The sequence below is a fragment of the Monomorium pharaonis genome, chromosome 9, assembly GCF_013373865.1.
Source record: "Monomorium pharaonis isolate MP-MQ-018 chromosome 9, ASM1337386v2, whole genome shotgun sequence".
Lineage (NCBI taxonomy): Eukaryota > Metazoa > Arthropoda > Insecta > Hymenoptera > Formicidae > Monomorium > Monomorium pharaonis.
This window is the reverse complement of record NC_050475.1, coordinates 10,379,593-10,396,834: the sequence shown is the minus strand read 5'-3', so window position 1 is coordinate 10,396,834 and position 17,242 is coordinate 10,379,593. Positions and strand designations below refer to the sequence as shown.

Below are 17,242 nucleotides of genomic sequence, written 5' to 3'. Positions count from 1 at the left end.
ATTTAATCTTTCGTGATCACACCATCAAAAAGTTTTGTGCTGATCACATTAGGGTATAAGGACCCCCAGTCGGAAATGCAAGTTGAATCGATGTTGAATCGACGTTGATTAGACGTCGATGGCGTCGGCATCTTAACATTGGAATTATTATGATTGGAGTCGTGTATTATTCACGGACGAATCAAGATTTTGTCTCAGAATGCTCAATGGACGTCAACGAGTGCATCACCGTGCTGGAGAACAATTTGCTTCATGCGCTTTAAAAATGAAAGAAAACTTTAATGGTAGGTGGATCCATTATGATTTGGACCGAAATATCGGCCGATAGTCATGGATCTCCACTTTTTTGAGCGTAATATGGTTCTCATGTTTATATTGAAGACATTATTATTCCCTACATTGTGCTTTACAAGGAACTTATTGGAGATAATTTCTTATTAATGCAAGATAATTGATGCGAGACCACACGTTGCATAAATAGTGACTGATTTCTTTGATCACGTAAACATACCCCGCATGCTGTGGCCTGCTATGAATCCGGATATGAATCCTATAGAACATTTATGGTATATTCTAAAACGAAGTGTTAGAAAACATAATGCTCAAACATTAGTAGCACTCCGCAACGCCTTGCAAGAAGAATGGGACAACTTAGACAAGAAGAAGTAAGAAATTTAATTAACAGTATGCCTCAACGAATACAAAAATTGTTAGATACAAGAGGAGACAATACACATTATTAAACACACAGATGCGCGCGCGCGCGCGCGCGCACACACACACACACACACACACACACACACACACACACGCGCGCGCGCGCACGCACGCACGCACATGCACATACTTACAATATTTAAATCCGATCGTTTACTTAAAAAAATTTTTTTTAACTTAAGTTTTTATTTTATTTCCATTTTGAAAAAGTTTTTCCATAACAATTTGTTTATAAATTGCTGATTTTAAATAAAAAGTTGTCGTTCTTGTAATATTTTTTTCAAAACGATGTACGAAGGTAGTTCCAGAAATACCCTAACAAAGAAAACACCAAAAAATTGGGAAAAAATATCTTTATTTCTTAACATAGTCTCCTTTTAGCTCGATACGATGCAGACGATCGACGTTCATACACTAGCTATTTTTTTAAATTAGCCAATGCAGCAATTAGCTGGTGTTCCCGCAAGCAAAAGTATGTCGCTCTATCCAGTACCGAGGCGGAGTACGTGTCACTGTCTGAAATTGTCAAAGAGGCTATGCATATCAGGAAATTTCTGGGAGAAATCACTGGATAACAAGAAAAATTAATAATATTCAATGATAATCAAGGTGCTGGACAGATGACCAAAAATCCAATAAACCATGGGAAAGCCAAACATATCGACATAAAATTCCTCCAATATTAGAGAGGTCGTGGATGCAGAAATAATCCAGGTGAAATATCAACCAACGGAAAAAATGCCGGCTGACGTTTTGACCAAGGCGCTTGCTACCATAAAGCACAACAAGTGCATGAAAGAAATAGGACTGAACTCGTAAACAAATTTTTATTACTTTTGTCGCCAATTATCTCTTGAGTAGGGGTGTTGTAATGTCAATTCGTTCATATGGCGACATCTATTGCCCGTATACTTTTCTATAGTTTTTGTGGCGCGACCTACTTCCGTTTCTTCTCTCGATAGTCAGTCCTGTGAAACCTCTCTCTGTAAAAGCAAATAATGACAAATAAATATCGATTTCCTTTACTAACGCGAGTATCTTTATCGAAGTAATCTCACAACCCAAGCCTGTTTCCCACAAAGACAAATATCTTCCAATTTTATATTCTGTACAGCTTAGTATCCTATTTTATAAATCTGTCTTATTATTAAGAAAAAAGTAACGAAAAGTACGATTTCTCGTTATTTTTAAAGTAACGGTAACACGTTACTTTTTACGACCGGTAACGAGTAACGGTAACGAGTTATTTTTTATCAAGAGTAACGGTAACGGTAACGAGTTACTTTTAAAAAGTAACTTCCCAACCCTGCACATAGGACACTTTGATAATAAAAATATAATTTAATTTAAATTAAAAAGTTTGAAATATTAATTAAAAAATATTATGAAGAAAAAAATAAAAGAAAAAATAAAAGAAAAGGGAAAAGAGGTTGGAATAATTGTTACAAACATAATTTTATACAATAAAAATGTTTATTAGGCAGAAGTAAAAGAATATCAATATTTGTTGCATGGGTGAGGAAAACTGTTAAAATCTTACTAGTGTTAATAATCTAGAAACACATCCTTTTTAAAGAAATTAATACAGAATTTGTTTATATATGTCTTCCACTTATGGCACATATGTATTACAAAGATGATGTTCTTGAAAAAAATATGTTATACAAAGCGATTTTCTACACCAAGAACAAGTTATTATGCCTATTTCGCCACAAAGGACGCATTTTACTTTAGAATTCTTTTTAAAACAAAAGTCTACTAGTGTTTCAAATTCTATCGGTATAGCCTGCAGGTCTCGGTATAGCCTCATGTGAGTACATGTGTCCAAGGTTTTTGCTCCGGATTGACAAGTGCAGTAGCTACGTAACAGCCATGGTATGGTATCTTGAATACGTCAGATATCAAAATAATATTAAGTATCCATCAATAATGCTCTTAAATATCATATCAGACGCACAAAATAAAGACAGAATAGTAGAGGTGATTGATTTATAAGATAGTATTACATATTTGCAATCAAATAAATCCAGTTATTAGTATGAGTGACTGGTTGGGAAGAGGGAGAGTGATGCATAGGACTACTAGTGAAGGATTACTATAAAAATCCGTTACATACACACACACACACACGCACGCACGCACGCACGCACGCATGCACGCACACGTGTGAATTATGCAAAATACGTTTACTTTCATTTTCAAGCGCTGGTGCATCGAAAACGGCTCATACGATTGACTTAGCAATTAGAACTCTTAATCAGCATGTCTTCAGCTAACTTTTGCCAAAGTTTAAGCTAATTCCTATGAAACTAATTTTTTCCCACAAAAACTGCGGGGTCCTTTTCCATTAATACATCTACTAACAAGGAACCTCGCGAACCTGAAAATTCTAATTTTAATGAAACTTTGCATAAAGAGAGGGTAGGTACAAGAATTTAGAAATTTTTATTTGGTACCCAAAAACGGTTTAAAGGGTTATAACCACCCTTTAAAAATTGAGACATTTTTGCCTTTTTTCGATATATCTCGTAAACTTAACGGAACATAAAAAAATGTTTCATACAAAAGTTGTATAACCTCCATTTAACCTCCATTTAGGCTGTTTATTTTTCAAAAACAAAAAATTTAATTACAAACATTTTTTTATTAAAAAAGGTATTAAATAATTCTTATGTATCTAGTTTATGTATTTTATGTATCTAACTTACTTTTATAAAGTAATTATACTATCGTATACTACGTATTATTTATATCATCTATGTGTATATTATCTATGTTATAATACTATATATTTATATTAACTGCATTCCTGTATGTATTATTTTTTATGTGACAGTTGCGCAATATTAAAGTAGTCACATTGTTTTCACACAGTGTTCATTCTGCTTATGTCACATATATCACTTTCATGTTTTATATTCGTCATGTCACGGTATGCATCATATATGAAATAGAAATCATATTAATAAAAATTTTGTACCTTTATTAATAATGTTACGTCATTTTCAGTATCAAGTGACGTTTAACGTGTGCTTAATTATTCTGTTAAATTGTTTAAATTTTTAATCAAACAAAGCATAATGTTACACATAAATGTTGCAAATGTTCTTAATATGTTAATTGTTTTATTTCAAATTATACATATTTCCCAACGCCTATAAATAGAAGAGAAATACAATTATATGAAGTGATACAAGATATTATAACAAATAATGTAGCATTTGTTGTACACACCGATACTGCTTTGGAATTTCAAAATTATTGGGAAGTGAATTTAACTGACATAGAATTTGTAACAGATAAAGAGAAAGAATTTGTGAAGAAAATCATAATAATAATTATGAATCTGATAATGAGAATAATTGTGAAACAGAAAACGAAATTTTAAATAGTAACTATAAGAAAAGAAAAACCGTGAAATATTGGAAAAGTGGAAAAAATGGCCAATACGTAGTATAAGACAGTATAATTACTTTATAAATGTTAAATACATAAAAGTTAATTTTATTGAAATTTTTATTAGAAAAATTTTTTTATTAAATAAATTTTTTTTAAATAAACAGCGTAACTAAATAGAAATATTTATACTGTACAACTTTTGTACAAAACATTTTTTGATGTCCGAGCATCTTCAATGAGCTACCCATCACTTTTGGAAGAAATTGGTCCTCTGCAAGCGGCTACACCAAAGAAGTCTTTGAATCGTGGTCGAAAGCCGATGCAAAGCGCCGTGCTTACTTCTTCTGAATGCATTGCTTCTTTGAAGGAAAAAGCAGCTAAGAGAATGGCTAAGCTACCATCTAAGCAGGCATCTGTTTCTCTCCCAAAAGAGCGTGGACGGAAGGCAACACTAGCCAAACTATCAACTAAGCGCACCAAAGCAACACTATCTGAACCATCGGCTAAGCGCATCAAGACAAAGGAGTCTCCACCATCTGACGATGATGTGGACTTCTGTCTCATCTGTCTGGACCTACTGCCACGGAAATTGACCGTCGCAAACTCCATTAAATGCAATGAATGCAGTCGTCCGGTGCATTTAAAGTGCGCTGATATGCGTGCCAGCTACTTCACATGCAAGCATTGTGGTTTTGATTTTGAAGATGAAGAAGGCAATGAGTAATGTGAAAACGTGTCATCTTTTTATGTTTTTTTTGCCAGTGAAGGCTTCTAAAATAAATAAATTTTTATTTTCCCTTTATTTGTGGTGGTTTTCCTTCATATTTTTCCATTTTTAGCGGATTTTTCAAGGGTGCTTACAACCAGGTACAAATTTCTTTTTGTTCAAAAATTGTCACTTCACGAAATTTTTAATAAAATTTTTCTGGTTGAAGAAATCAATTTAATTCCTTCACTGACAGTTAGCTAAGGCCTCTAGCTTTCCACTGGTACACATATGTCTGCATAATATGCATTTAGTCAAAAGTTATGAGCTAAAAACAAAACGGTGCTCACAACCGGCGCACTTCCTTTATTATTATAATTTGAGTGTTACTTTCAACTTGGATGTTTGCCATCTAATTGAATGTTAATTTTAATGTTATTCTTAAATTTAGGATTAACACTGAAATTAACTTTTAATTAGATGGCGATCATCCAAGTTGAAAGTAAAACTTTAATTAAAAGTAAATTGAAGAGCGAACACTCAAGATAAGCGTTTACACTGAATTGAGTGTTCATCCCTTGTCCCAAATTATACTCAACTTGAGTATTTTTTTAAGTGTTATTTGTAGTGTTTTTTCCGTAAGGGCAAACGGACACAGTAACGAACGGACACAGTGCGAAACGGACATAGACCAAATGCGCACAAACCAAACGAACACAGTAACAAATGCGCACGGACCAAATGCGCACGGATCAAATGCACACGGACCAAATGCGCACGGACCAAATGCGCACAGACCAAATGCGCACAGTGCGAAACAGACACAGTCGCAAACCCATGTGGTGCAGAGAATGCTTTGCACACACACACACACACACACACACACACACACACACACACACACACACACACACACACACATACACGCGCGCGCGTGCGCGTGCGCGTGCGGGGGGGTAAGGAAGAGGCTTCGCCCACCCCTCCCGCACCCAACCCGTCAGTAGTGCTCTGAGAATCATGTTTGTAACCCATGTGATAAGTTCGTGTGCATTTGGTCCGTGCGCATTTGTTACGTTACTGTGTCCGTTTGGTCGGTGCGCATTTGTTCTGTGCGCATTTGGTCTATGTCCGTTTCGCACTGTGTCCGTTTGTTACTGTGTCCGTTTGGTCTGTGTCCGTTTGTTACTGTGTCCGTTTCACTTAGCCTGCTGGGTCCGTTTATTACTGTGCGCATCTGGGACGCTCCCGTTTCCATTTCAATCCTTTAAACTGTTTATAAGCACCAACTAAAATTTTTTAAATTCATGTATTTAACCCCTCTACATTTATGGCAAGTCTCATTAAAATCAGAATTTTCGGGTTTGCGAGGTTCCCTTGTATGATATATATCTTATGTAAAATAAATGTGAATAAATGTAAAATTTCACTTATTTTTATTACTGTCGGAATAATAACCTATTGAACACAATAAATTTGTATTTTACTAAAATCCCGTTTTCCTACACCGTGGATTTGTCTGTTAAATGCTGAATATTTTACTTTAATTGATCAAACAATAGCAGACATTGATTCTTTTACACACATTTTTATACATGTTTCTCTAAACAGTAGAATTCGGTAGAAATTTATCTATACATAAAGTTGCTAATAATGTTCGGAATTGTAATAAAAGTGTATTGTATGTGTAAAGTAATACACTAAAAACAACATACGTAAAAACAAACTGGGACAAAAATTTTGACGGAATTTTTAGGCAATCTTGAAAGTGACGTAACTTTGCGAAAAGTCATCCAAATTATATGAACTTTTTTAAATTAAAGGAGAGTCAAACAAAAACTCTACTTCAGGCAATCCCTAGGCAAAAGTTTGACTTGTTAAGTGTAACCTTTTTATATCACATAAAAACCAAAAGATTTTTTAAATAGAAAAAAGTAAAAGTTCGTTTTCATTTTTCAGTTTTCAAGTTTCTCTTAAAATTTTTAAAATATTAATCCACATTCTTAAAGCTCCTTTTTTTAAAGTTATTTCAAAAAAACATGTCGATATGATAATTTTTGTTGATTGTACGAGTTTGAAATTTGCACTGTATTTTAACGCATTTTGGCGAATAAATACAGTATTTTTTGAATTCCATGAAGCGGTATCAATATGATATTGCACATTGATTTTATTCGTGTTTGACTCAATCATACTTCCGTCATCCGAGTGACCCAATGTGCACAACATGGAAGTTGACGGCTTTTGCACATGAATAGCGTTTTCTACTGGGAAAACTGATGCAGCACCAACGCTGCAGTAGATTTCAATGAAAACTCCACTAGCGCAATAATAGTGCAGGTTTAGTGGAACACATCATTAGACAGATTTAAAAATTAAACAATTTCATTGTTATAAAGTTTACTAAAATAATGTAATAACATATACTTTAATGTAATACCTTAAAGCATGAACATAAAATCTATTTACACTGGCACCTTCCACCGTATCAAAAGACGGTGGAGCAAATGGTACAATTTTTTTGCATCAATTTTGTCAGTAGAACATTAAACACTAAAAATATGTGAACTGATTTTCACAGTGGAACAATAAAATTGCATTCAGTGCGCATCAGTGTTGCACTAGTTTTTGCTGCACTTAGTTTTGTTGCACTAGCCAATATTTTACATGAAATTTGAATTTTTATTTTTTATGTATGAGTTTGTGTATGTTTATGTGTATACACATATGTTTATGTGAATGTGTATACACTGTGACGTTGTAATTTCGCTGCAGCGTCGCAGCAGTCCTACCGTCACAAGACTCGAACTCACGCTCGAGAAGCCGGGAGGAGCGTATCGCAATCCTTAGTGGGCCACATTAACGATATTAATTGCGATTTCTAATTATATCAAGAGGCACGGTAGTGCCTCGCGCCAAGTGTACGCGCAGCGAGGCACCACCGTGCTTCTTTTAATTACGCAAGACGTCGTTTGCGAGAAGACCATAATTATCGGACCTCAATAACGACTGAATTGATTGACTTCTAATAGGTTTAATGGATAGATTTATGTCCGATTTATATAATAAAAGTGTTTTTATTTTTCCGCTATATGACTTACGAGCAGAGATATTGCGATTAGAATTTTTCGCTCAAGAATAAATTTGGTTTAAGGATGTATCGGACTGAAGTTCAAAATGGTACAAAGTTGCTAAAAATTTGTGAAATTGTTCTTTTAGTTTCCCTAACGTACTGCAAGAAATTGAAAACGCATTCACTAAACGGTTGCTGAGTTATAACTATTTTAATTTTCACTGATTTTACATGGTATCCTTTTCTATCTTATGGAAAAAGACGATCTTGACGGATGAAACAGCTAAAAAAATATAGAAGAAATAGTACCAGTGTTTTGAATTTTTTTTGTACATCTAGTATATGAATAAATGAATATATCTGCCAAGTTTCAATTGTCTTCACTACACCGTTTTAAAGAAATAAAATATAACTCGAGCATTTTCTATAATTGTGCATTTTCACTGTCAAAAGTTTAAATTCATAAGTGAAAAAAATCGCAAATACGTGAAAAATACCTTTGTAAGAATAAAAATAAGACTCCAACTATCGTTCAAGTTTCTTACATCTAGATTTACTTTGCGTTAAGCGTAGATATTTAAGTATTTCAAATTTCATGCACTTTTGTCTAAGATTGTATGTCCGATACACCCTTAAGAAACGTCGTAGTCATTATTATCGTCGTCGTCGCCCGGCGCCTTGGTGGGGATTTGGATAATTATCGAGGAGTGGCTTTCTCACCGATTTGGCTGTAATTTCTATACACTATTTTGTGTACTTCGGTGCGTAGAACACGAATCTGCAAGAAAAAAAATTTCGCTCTTAAGAAAAAAGTTATTAAGCACTAAATTTGACAGTTGCGTGGTTAAAATTTCTGTCATATCGACATAATACATACGTATCTGGCCATGCGCGTAGTGACGTAAATCGCGCGAAATTTAAAATATGGTGTTAGAGTGTAATTGAATAGGTCACGTACCAGCTGTCTGATAGGTAAGTCAACAATTTGAAATGATTTTCTTTTGTTTTATCACAAGCCACTGTATATACATTTCATTAGTTTACTAGTTTATTAATCAAATGCAGCACAAGTTTTTAGCTATAACACATGATAGAGAGAAATTAATTGATTTTTTAATCGAAAATAATGTTATAAGTGATGAAATGCTTTGTCCAAAGTGTAATAACAATTTAAAATTAAACAGAAGTAATCTATCATTTCGTTGCCAAAAAGTATTTTATAAAAAAAATATGCATAAGAAATATGTGAAAAACCAATGTGCCTTTAAAGCAAGTGCAAAATTAGATACTTGGTTTAGTAAATTTAAATTAAGTTTGGAAACAATATGCAGATTAACTGCATATTTTATTATATTAAGGCCTCCTCGACAAGATTTCTTATGCACAGAGTTACAAATTACTTCTAGTTCGGTTGTTGATTGGATTTCCTTTTGCCGAGAAGTAAGTATAATTTAATATATGTAATATATTACATATTTCTAATTTTAATACATTAATTTTATGTTAAATTAATATATTGATATTAATTAATATACTATTTGTTAAATATACTATTTGTGAAATTTATAAAATAAAATGTAGGTTTGTCTATACACTGGGCCAAAAAAAATAGTACTAAACTTGGAGGACCTAATGCTATTGTTGAGATAGACGAAGCAAAAATCAGCAAGAGGAAATACAATTGTGGCCGAATAGTTAAAGGCAATTGGATCTTCGGCGGATACGAGCGTAATACTTGCAGTTTTTCTTGTGCCAGTTCCAGATCGCACAGAAAAAACTCTTCTTAATTTAATAAAAGAATGGATCCTTCTTGGAACAACAATAATGTCAAATTGTTGGAAATCCTATGATTGTTTAAATAGAGAGGGTTTCCAACATCTGAAAGTGAATCATTTTTTGAACTTTGTTGATCCAGATATATACCGGCAAGTAGAAACGTTTAAATATTCTTACAAATTAAACAATATTAAATGTAATATATTTTGACCTTTTATATATGCAGGAAGCCATACTCAACATATAGAACACGTTTGGAGAAAAGTGAGAAGTAATATCCCACGGTATGGGACTAGTTCTGCACATTTAGAGGGATATTTAGCAAAATTTCTCTTCAAACGCGCTCATAAATATGAAGAACGTTTAAAGAGTTTTTTCCGTGTAATTGCGGAACTGTATCCACCAAAGGCTACCAATGAAGAAGATGTCTTAGAGGCTGAAACAAAATGAGTTCTTTATTAACATTTGCTAAACCATGTTCTAAATTTTGTACTTGTTTTAAAAGCATAATATTTTTTCATATATTTCTTATGCATATTTTTTTATAAAATACTCTTTGGCAGCGAAATAATAAGTTACTTCTGTTTTTTTTTAATTGTTACTGCACTTTGAACAAAGCATTTCATAACTTATAAGATTATTCTTGCACTTATAAGATTATTCTTGCACACTTATAAGATTAAACAATTTAATCAACATTTTAAATTGTTATTTCTAACAATTCCTACCACGCTACTATGAAACTCGTTTGTTTTTTGTTAAAGCAGAGAATAGGTCATATGTGGAACAGTATATACATAGAATAATATACTATTTTATGTTTACAAATACTGTTCTATGTACATAAATACTGTTCCACATACGACTTATTCTCTGCTTTAACAAAATACAATTTTATCAATTAATGCAAGAAATTCGTGTAATTTCATAGTTTAATACAAATTACAAGAAGGTTAACTTGTATTATGAAGTAAGGTCTATTATTTGAAAGTGCAAATAAAAAACTTATTGAAGATCTACATGTGCAAACACTTCAATGCGTTCAATTACATGCACTCAAAACAAGGTATTTTCTGCTTTAACAAATTTTTTTTTGTTAAAGCAGAGAATACTTTGTTTTGCGTGAAACAAGATCGTCTTTTTCAGTATTACCTTAATATATTCTCAGAAAACGCGTAGGCGGAGGAGGGGCGGAGCCCCACCCTCTGCACCCCCTCCCGTAATTTTTTCTAACCTAACCTAACCCACACATTTTAAAGTCGATATTTGGTAATGTGAAAACATTGGAAACGAACAGCGTGGAAAGTCGCAAACCTATGTGGTACTGTACAAGCGTGGACGTTGTTTGCTTTATGTAAAGCACTGATATCATGTATCGTATTTATGAAACGTAAAATAAACAACATCCACGCTTGTACAGTACCACATAGGTTTGCGACTTTCCACGCTGTTCATTTTCAATATTTTCGCATTTACCAAATATTGACTTTAAAATGTGTGGTTTGAAAGGTGTAGGTTAGAAAAAATTACGGGGAAGGGGTGCAGGGAGAGGGGCGGAGCCCCTCCCCCGCCCACGCGTTTTCTGAGAATATATTAATTCTCTTTCAATCAAAATATATGGCCACGGGACCATGTTCAGTCGCAACATTTCGTCGATATGACAGGTTTCATAACCTGTCAAATAGTGAACTTTAACAATTAATATCTCGTCTCGCGGGGACCCTTACGGAAAAAACACTAAAAATAACACTTAAAAAAATACTCAAGTTGAGTATAATTTGGGACAAGGGGTAAACACTCAATTTAGTGTAAACACTCAACTTGAATGTTCACCATCTAATTGAGTGTTAATTTCAATGTTAATTCTAAATTTAAGAATAACACTGAAATTAACACTCAATTAGATGGCAAACATCCAAGTTGAAAGTAATACTCAAATTAATACTCAAAGCCAGCTGAACACTCTATAGTTGAATGTTTATTTTAGATATTCGTTTTATGTCCATTTCTACCAATGCAGATTAATTTTAATCTCGGTTGAATTTGCTTTTCTTGCTTTTGTTTTTATTTAACATTTTCTAATCCAATGTTTGAGAGTGCACACTCAATATTAAGTGTATACCTTCAACCGATAGATGTTGAGTGTACGTTTCAGTGTTCACACTTTATATTGTAAGTATACTCATTTATTGAGTGTCATATCCAAATGTTGAGAGTATACTTTCAAATATTCAATATTTAAATCCAAACTTTGATATGAACACTCAATCATTGGGTGTACACACTCAATGTTCGAGTATAAACACTCAATCGTTAGTATAAATACTCAAGATTTGAGCGTATACACCTAAATTTGGGAGTAAACTCCCAAAATCGACTATTAACAATCAATTTTGAATGTAAACTCTCAAAATTAGAGTGTTTTTTCCGTAAGGGGAGAGCGATACTTTTTTCTTGCAGATTCGTGTTCTACGCATCGAAATACACAAAATAGTGAAATTACAACCAAATCGATGAGAAAACCCTCTTCTTGATAATTACCGGGATTTGTACTGTTGTATCCTTGTTTAACGTTTGAACAACAAGGATGAACGATATACCATGCGCATGAAACGGAGCGCACCCTTATGTATCGTGATTGGTGATCGAGTCCACGCCGGCGCGTGTTGATCGAGTCAAAAAGGATCAGATAGGCCGGAATTCATAGTCGAATCTTATTCAAGTTCCAGCTTAAGCACGATCTTGAGACGTCAATGCTGTTATTTCATTGGTTAAGTAAGTCTCAAGTCGGCTCGAAGCTAGACTTAAGGCAATGCTTAAGCTTAAGATCGGTCTATGAATCCCGTCCATAGAGTGGAAGCTGGCCGTGTCCGCGATTCGCGCCATCTAGCAGTTCGGAGACTTACTACGTACAATTCTTTCTCTCTCTCACAAAGCTTTGCTCTCTCACTCCTTCAAGATAACCTCCACTTTAACCGTTGCGCTTTGTCGTTGACAGCAAGTTGGCAATAAATTACATTGTAAAAAATAAGAAAAAAATGACCCTGCGGTGCTACGTCAAAAATTGCAACAAGAATAATAAGGTTAACAAAGATGTATCTTTTTTTCAACAGCCGACAAATTCTGAACTGTAAGTATAAAATATATTTGAATAAGTTGTGATTAAACATTAACACCACTTAACGTCATTTTTTATTTCATGTCATGAATGAAAATAGATATTTCTGTTTAAGTTTAAAAATAAATTTTTGGGAATTATTAATCATTAGAATTGTTATTGATTTTGAACCAATGAATTATGATTCTATGGTATTATATAATATATACTGGAATTCTCTAATAAAAAACTGATTTACAGGAGAAAGAAATGGCAGGAATTTGCTGGTGTACAAGGGGATCCTCTAAATCATCTCCGTATTTGTTCGGATCATTTTGAATCAAAATGTATCAGGAAAAAATATCCAAGGCCGCTGCTTGTTCGTGGAGCGATGCCTACCATTAAACCTCATCGCAAGTCTCCATCACCACCAGTTATCAAGTATCACAAGGACAAAGTGAAGATTTATAGATCGGCCCTTGAAGGTAATTTAAGTAGAAAATATTTATTTTCAAAGTCCATTAATGATCTTGGAGTTTTCTTAAATTAACAATTAGATTATAATCCAGAAAACACGTTGTCGTCAATTTATTGACAATTTGTCATTAAGGCCCAAAATTTTTGATGTCTCAGGCAAAAATTGTTTTCTGGAAAGCACCTGCTTAATTTTTTCCACAATAAAATTTATATTTTATAGGAGATTGTTTTTATACATCGAAGAGAGTGGTTTTGGATATACAAAGAGCAACTGTAGAACCACCAACAATAATTAACATTGAAACCAACGATAACATCAAGATTGTGCTATCAGGTGAAAAAATATAATGGTAAAAAGTGAAAAGGAATGTTGAATTTTTTATCAGCTTTCGACAATTGTACATAGAATCTCATCCACTGATTTTCACATTCCGATAATTGTACATATTTTGTAATACGTCATATTGTTGAAATAAATAACAAAATATATATAATTTAATGTTATTATTATTTAAATAATTTAATTTTCCTTTTTTTATTTTATTAATAATTTTACTAAATCTCAAGATTTGAATTTTGGCGCTATTAAAGAGTGGGAGGATTTAGGAAGTCCTCCGAGCTGGTAGATAGCTCTGAAACTCGGACACGCTATTTAACATTGTGCTCTTATGGCAGCTTCCACTCTATCTGATCCTCTTTGGATCGAGTGACAGTTCGAGGTTAGAGACGTGTTGACGTGCGCGAGATTAACAGCGAGTTAGTTTTTATTAGTGTTATGCATAATTATGCATATTACATCGTGGAGTACATCGTGGATTACATTGTAGAGGGAAATATGCATTGCATAATCAGATAAGTTACACAGAATTTTCATTTTTGTATAGAGTAAACCCAGATAATCTGCAAAAGCAGAATCTCACACAGCAGATCCATAGCCTACTGTGTCCGCATTAAGCTTGTGTTTTGTAGACAGAATCTGCTGGATAAAATCTGACAGCATATAAGAAAATTTGTCTAGATATTCTTATTGTCTAAATATTCTTATTTATACATATCTAATGCCAAGATAATGTTTAAATAATTACTTAAAATATAATTATCAAACAATATTACTAAACGTTAGTTAAATTTATAATTAAAAATATTAAGCTCAAAGCGCTAAAGTTAATAGTGATGAAGATGCAGTCACTTAAAGTTCCAGATTTGAAAATTTTCAAAGTCTCAAGCGAAAAATTTTTTCAGAATTTTGAAGTTTTCGCGGCAGTGCCCCCGCACGAGTGCTTTCGAAGTCTCTTAAGGCCCGAAGCGCTAAAATCAAAATTGACAAAGATACAGCCAAATTTTGGGTTTTATTTTAATTCTAAATTCTCTATTTTGATTGCACTCTCTTCGCACTCATCGGTACACTGTAGCACTCTTCGAAATCTTTCGAAATCCGCAAGAAAAAATAAGATTTTTAAAAAATGAGGGGCTGCGTGAAGTTGGCCCCCCCCATTTTCCAAATTGGAATTTATTTAAACGGTTGCACTCTTTTTAAATTTGACTCAGCACTGTTGCACTCGTGCGGGGGCAACTGGCACTCCGATTAATTTTTTCAAAATTTAAAAATGTAGTGCTTTACAGCCGTGGTTTTATTACCTGTCAAGTAGTGAACTTTAACGATTAATATCTCGCTTCCCGGGGCAGAGCGACGCTTTTTTCTGCCAGATTCGTTCGTTTGAAGCAAAACCACATCGAATAAGCATAATTACATCGATATTTGAGTACGAGACCTAAACCGAATAATTACCAAAGTTTATCCCAAATGTTTCCAAATGATTCCCAAACGATTGGATAAGATAACTTTTAATAATTTGTTTGCTAACTATAATACATCGGTGCTATAATTAATTGAACATCCGCGAAACTTCGTAGGGAATTTTCAGATACTAATTTTATTTATTAATTACGACGAAATTATTATTTCCCAAACTCTAAAATTTTACAAGCGTGTTTCCCAAATGATTTTGAATCGATTGATGTAAGAAAAAATGATTTTTGACATTGTGTCTGCTAACTGAACATCCGCAGAATTTCATAGGGAATTTTTAGATGCTAACTTTATTTTATTAATTACGACGAAATTATTATTTCCCAAACTCTGAAATTTTACAGGCATGTTTCCCAAATAATTTCGAATCGATTGACGTATGAGAAAATGATTTCTAACATTATGTCCGCTAGCTCAACGCCCAATTTTTATTTATTAATTTTGACTAGACTATTATTTCCAAAATTATGAGAGTGATTTCCTAAACTTGTCCAAACGATTCCCAAACGATTGAAATAGTCAAAAATAAAAAATATTAAAGTCGTCTGCTAAATGAACTGAACTCGAAGTGTAAGTGATGGCTAAAGTACAGAATAAAAGTTGTAAGAGGGAAAGTAAAAGAAAAGTAGAGGACAGTTAGACATAGAATGTAAGTAGATATAGAGGAAGAGTGTGGTCGGACGCGGGAACCTAGAGGACGCAATCATGGATAGAGAGCCAGGAGTAGGTAATATATTAAAGAAGAAACAGAGGGAGAGTTGTAGTAGCATAGGGAGCACAGATAGTATAGATGAGTATATGAAAAGGAAAAGAGAGGGACCGTTGGAACAGAAAAGAGTGCAGGGAAGGAGTCCATTTCATAGAAATAAAAAAACGCCGAAATCCCCGACAAGGGTAGAAGGGGAGAGGAAGGTAGAAAAGATGGAAAAGAGGGGGAGGGAAGTATGAGAAGAACAGATGATTTTAAAAGGATGATGAAAAATATGTGGCAGGATCAAAAAAGAAGGAATAAGGGTGTAAGAGAGGGTTGAAAGTCTTAGAGAAAAAAATGAAAATTATGAGAAGGAAGCAAATGGAAAGAGATAAAAGATGGCAGGAGAGAAAGAAATTAATGCAAAGAATTGAGGAGTTAGAACAGAGGCTGGGGAGATGGAGGGAAGGGAGAGAGATAGAAATAGGGAAAGAGGAGGAAGGGTAAAGAAAGAATGAGGAGGTTAGAGAGGGATTGGGAAATAAGGGAGAGAAAAGAAAGAAGGGGGAATCTGATAATTATCCATCCCTAATTAGGGAGCTGGAAGTTAAAGAAGGAAAGAAGAGAAAAGCTGTGAAAGGTTTGTTAAATGAGATAGGAATAAAAGCAAAAATGGAGGAGATGAGTAGGGTAGAAGGAAAAGGGAGAGACATATTTTTAGTAAAATTAGAAAATAAAGAGCAGAAGAGAGAGGTAATGAATAAGAAAAAGATACTGAGAGGAAGGAAGGAAAAGATAGGAAAAAATTTAACATGGATGGAAAGAAAGATAAAATGAAGGTTGGAGGAAATAGCAAGGGTAGAGAGAGAGATTGAGTGATTGATTGATTGATTGTCGTTTATTATGCCCGAGTATAAACTAAAGAGCAAAGATACAAAACCAAAATGTAGAATACACAAAAATTCCGATAACAATTAAGAAAGTAGTAAAGAATAAACGCAAGAAAAATAATATAATTATCATAATAATATATCTTAAACTAGCTCTTATGATTAAGATTAAGCTAGGATGTAAATGCAAGCTAGGATAAGGTGAACATATAGAACAGTGATAAGGAGAAGGCAAGCATAAGAAGATGTGTCATGTAAGTTCAGAAGCAAGCAGGTATGAGCGCAGGAAAGACTTGAAGGTAAGAAACGAAGACGTAGATACTATACTGTCTAGAAATAAATGCCACAGATAAATAGCGGATAAAAGGAAAGAATTCCTATAGGTGGTAGTCCTATAGTGAGGGATATTAAAGATTTGTGAAGTTGAAGCAGTTCGATCAGATCTTCTCACCTAAGGATCAATAGGAGTTAAGAGTTCTCTAAGGTAAGAAGGAGAGTGCATATTCAGAATGCGAAATATAAGACAGCCGAGGAAAAACAACCTCCGGTTTTTGACTGACAAGAGAACCTCGCGAACCTCGAAAATTCAGATTTTAATGAAACTTGGCA

General features: G+C 33.8%; 2 protein-coding genes across 2 annotated transcripts in view; one reads left to right on the top strand and one right to left on the bottom strand.

The window, feature by feature from the left end:
* Positions 1-17,242, bottom strand: part of LOC105833193 (histone-lysine N-methyltransferase, H3 lysine-79 specific) — a 224,232-nt gene that overhangs the window by 82,075 nt on the left and 124,915 nt on the right. The window lies entirely within an intron of this gene.
* LOC105832622 lies at positions 12,103-13,729 on the top strand. Its single transcript, XM_036291690.1, has 3 exons — positions 12,103-12,798; positions 13,027-13,250; positions 13,463-13,729. Exons 1-3 carry the CDS (start codon positions 12,707-12,709, stop codon positions 13,588-13,590), a joined length of 444 nt encoding a protein of 147 aa, XP_036147583.1. The 5' UTR covers positions 12,103-12,706; the 3' UTR covers positions 13,591-13,729.

Excerpts from the sequence above, each read along its gene's own strand:
- LOC105832622 (XM_036291690.1), top strand. The coding sequence starts at position 12,707 with ATGACCCTGCGGTGCTACGTCAAAAATTGCAACAAGAATAATAAGGTT. Across the intron at positions 12,799-13,026 it reads CAGCCGACAAATTCTGAACT|GAGAAAGAAATGGCAGGAAT; the intron begins GTAAGTATAAAA and ends ACTGATTTACAG. Across the intron at positions 13,251-13,462 it reads TTATAGATCGGCCCTTGAAG|GAGATTGTTTTTATACATCG; the intron begins GTAATTTAAGTA and ends TATATTTTATAG.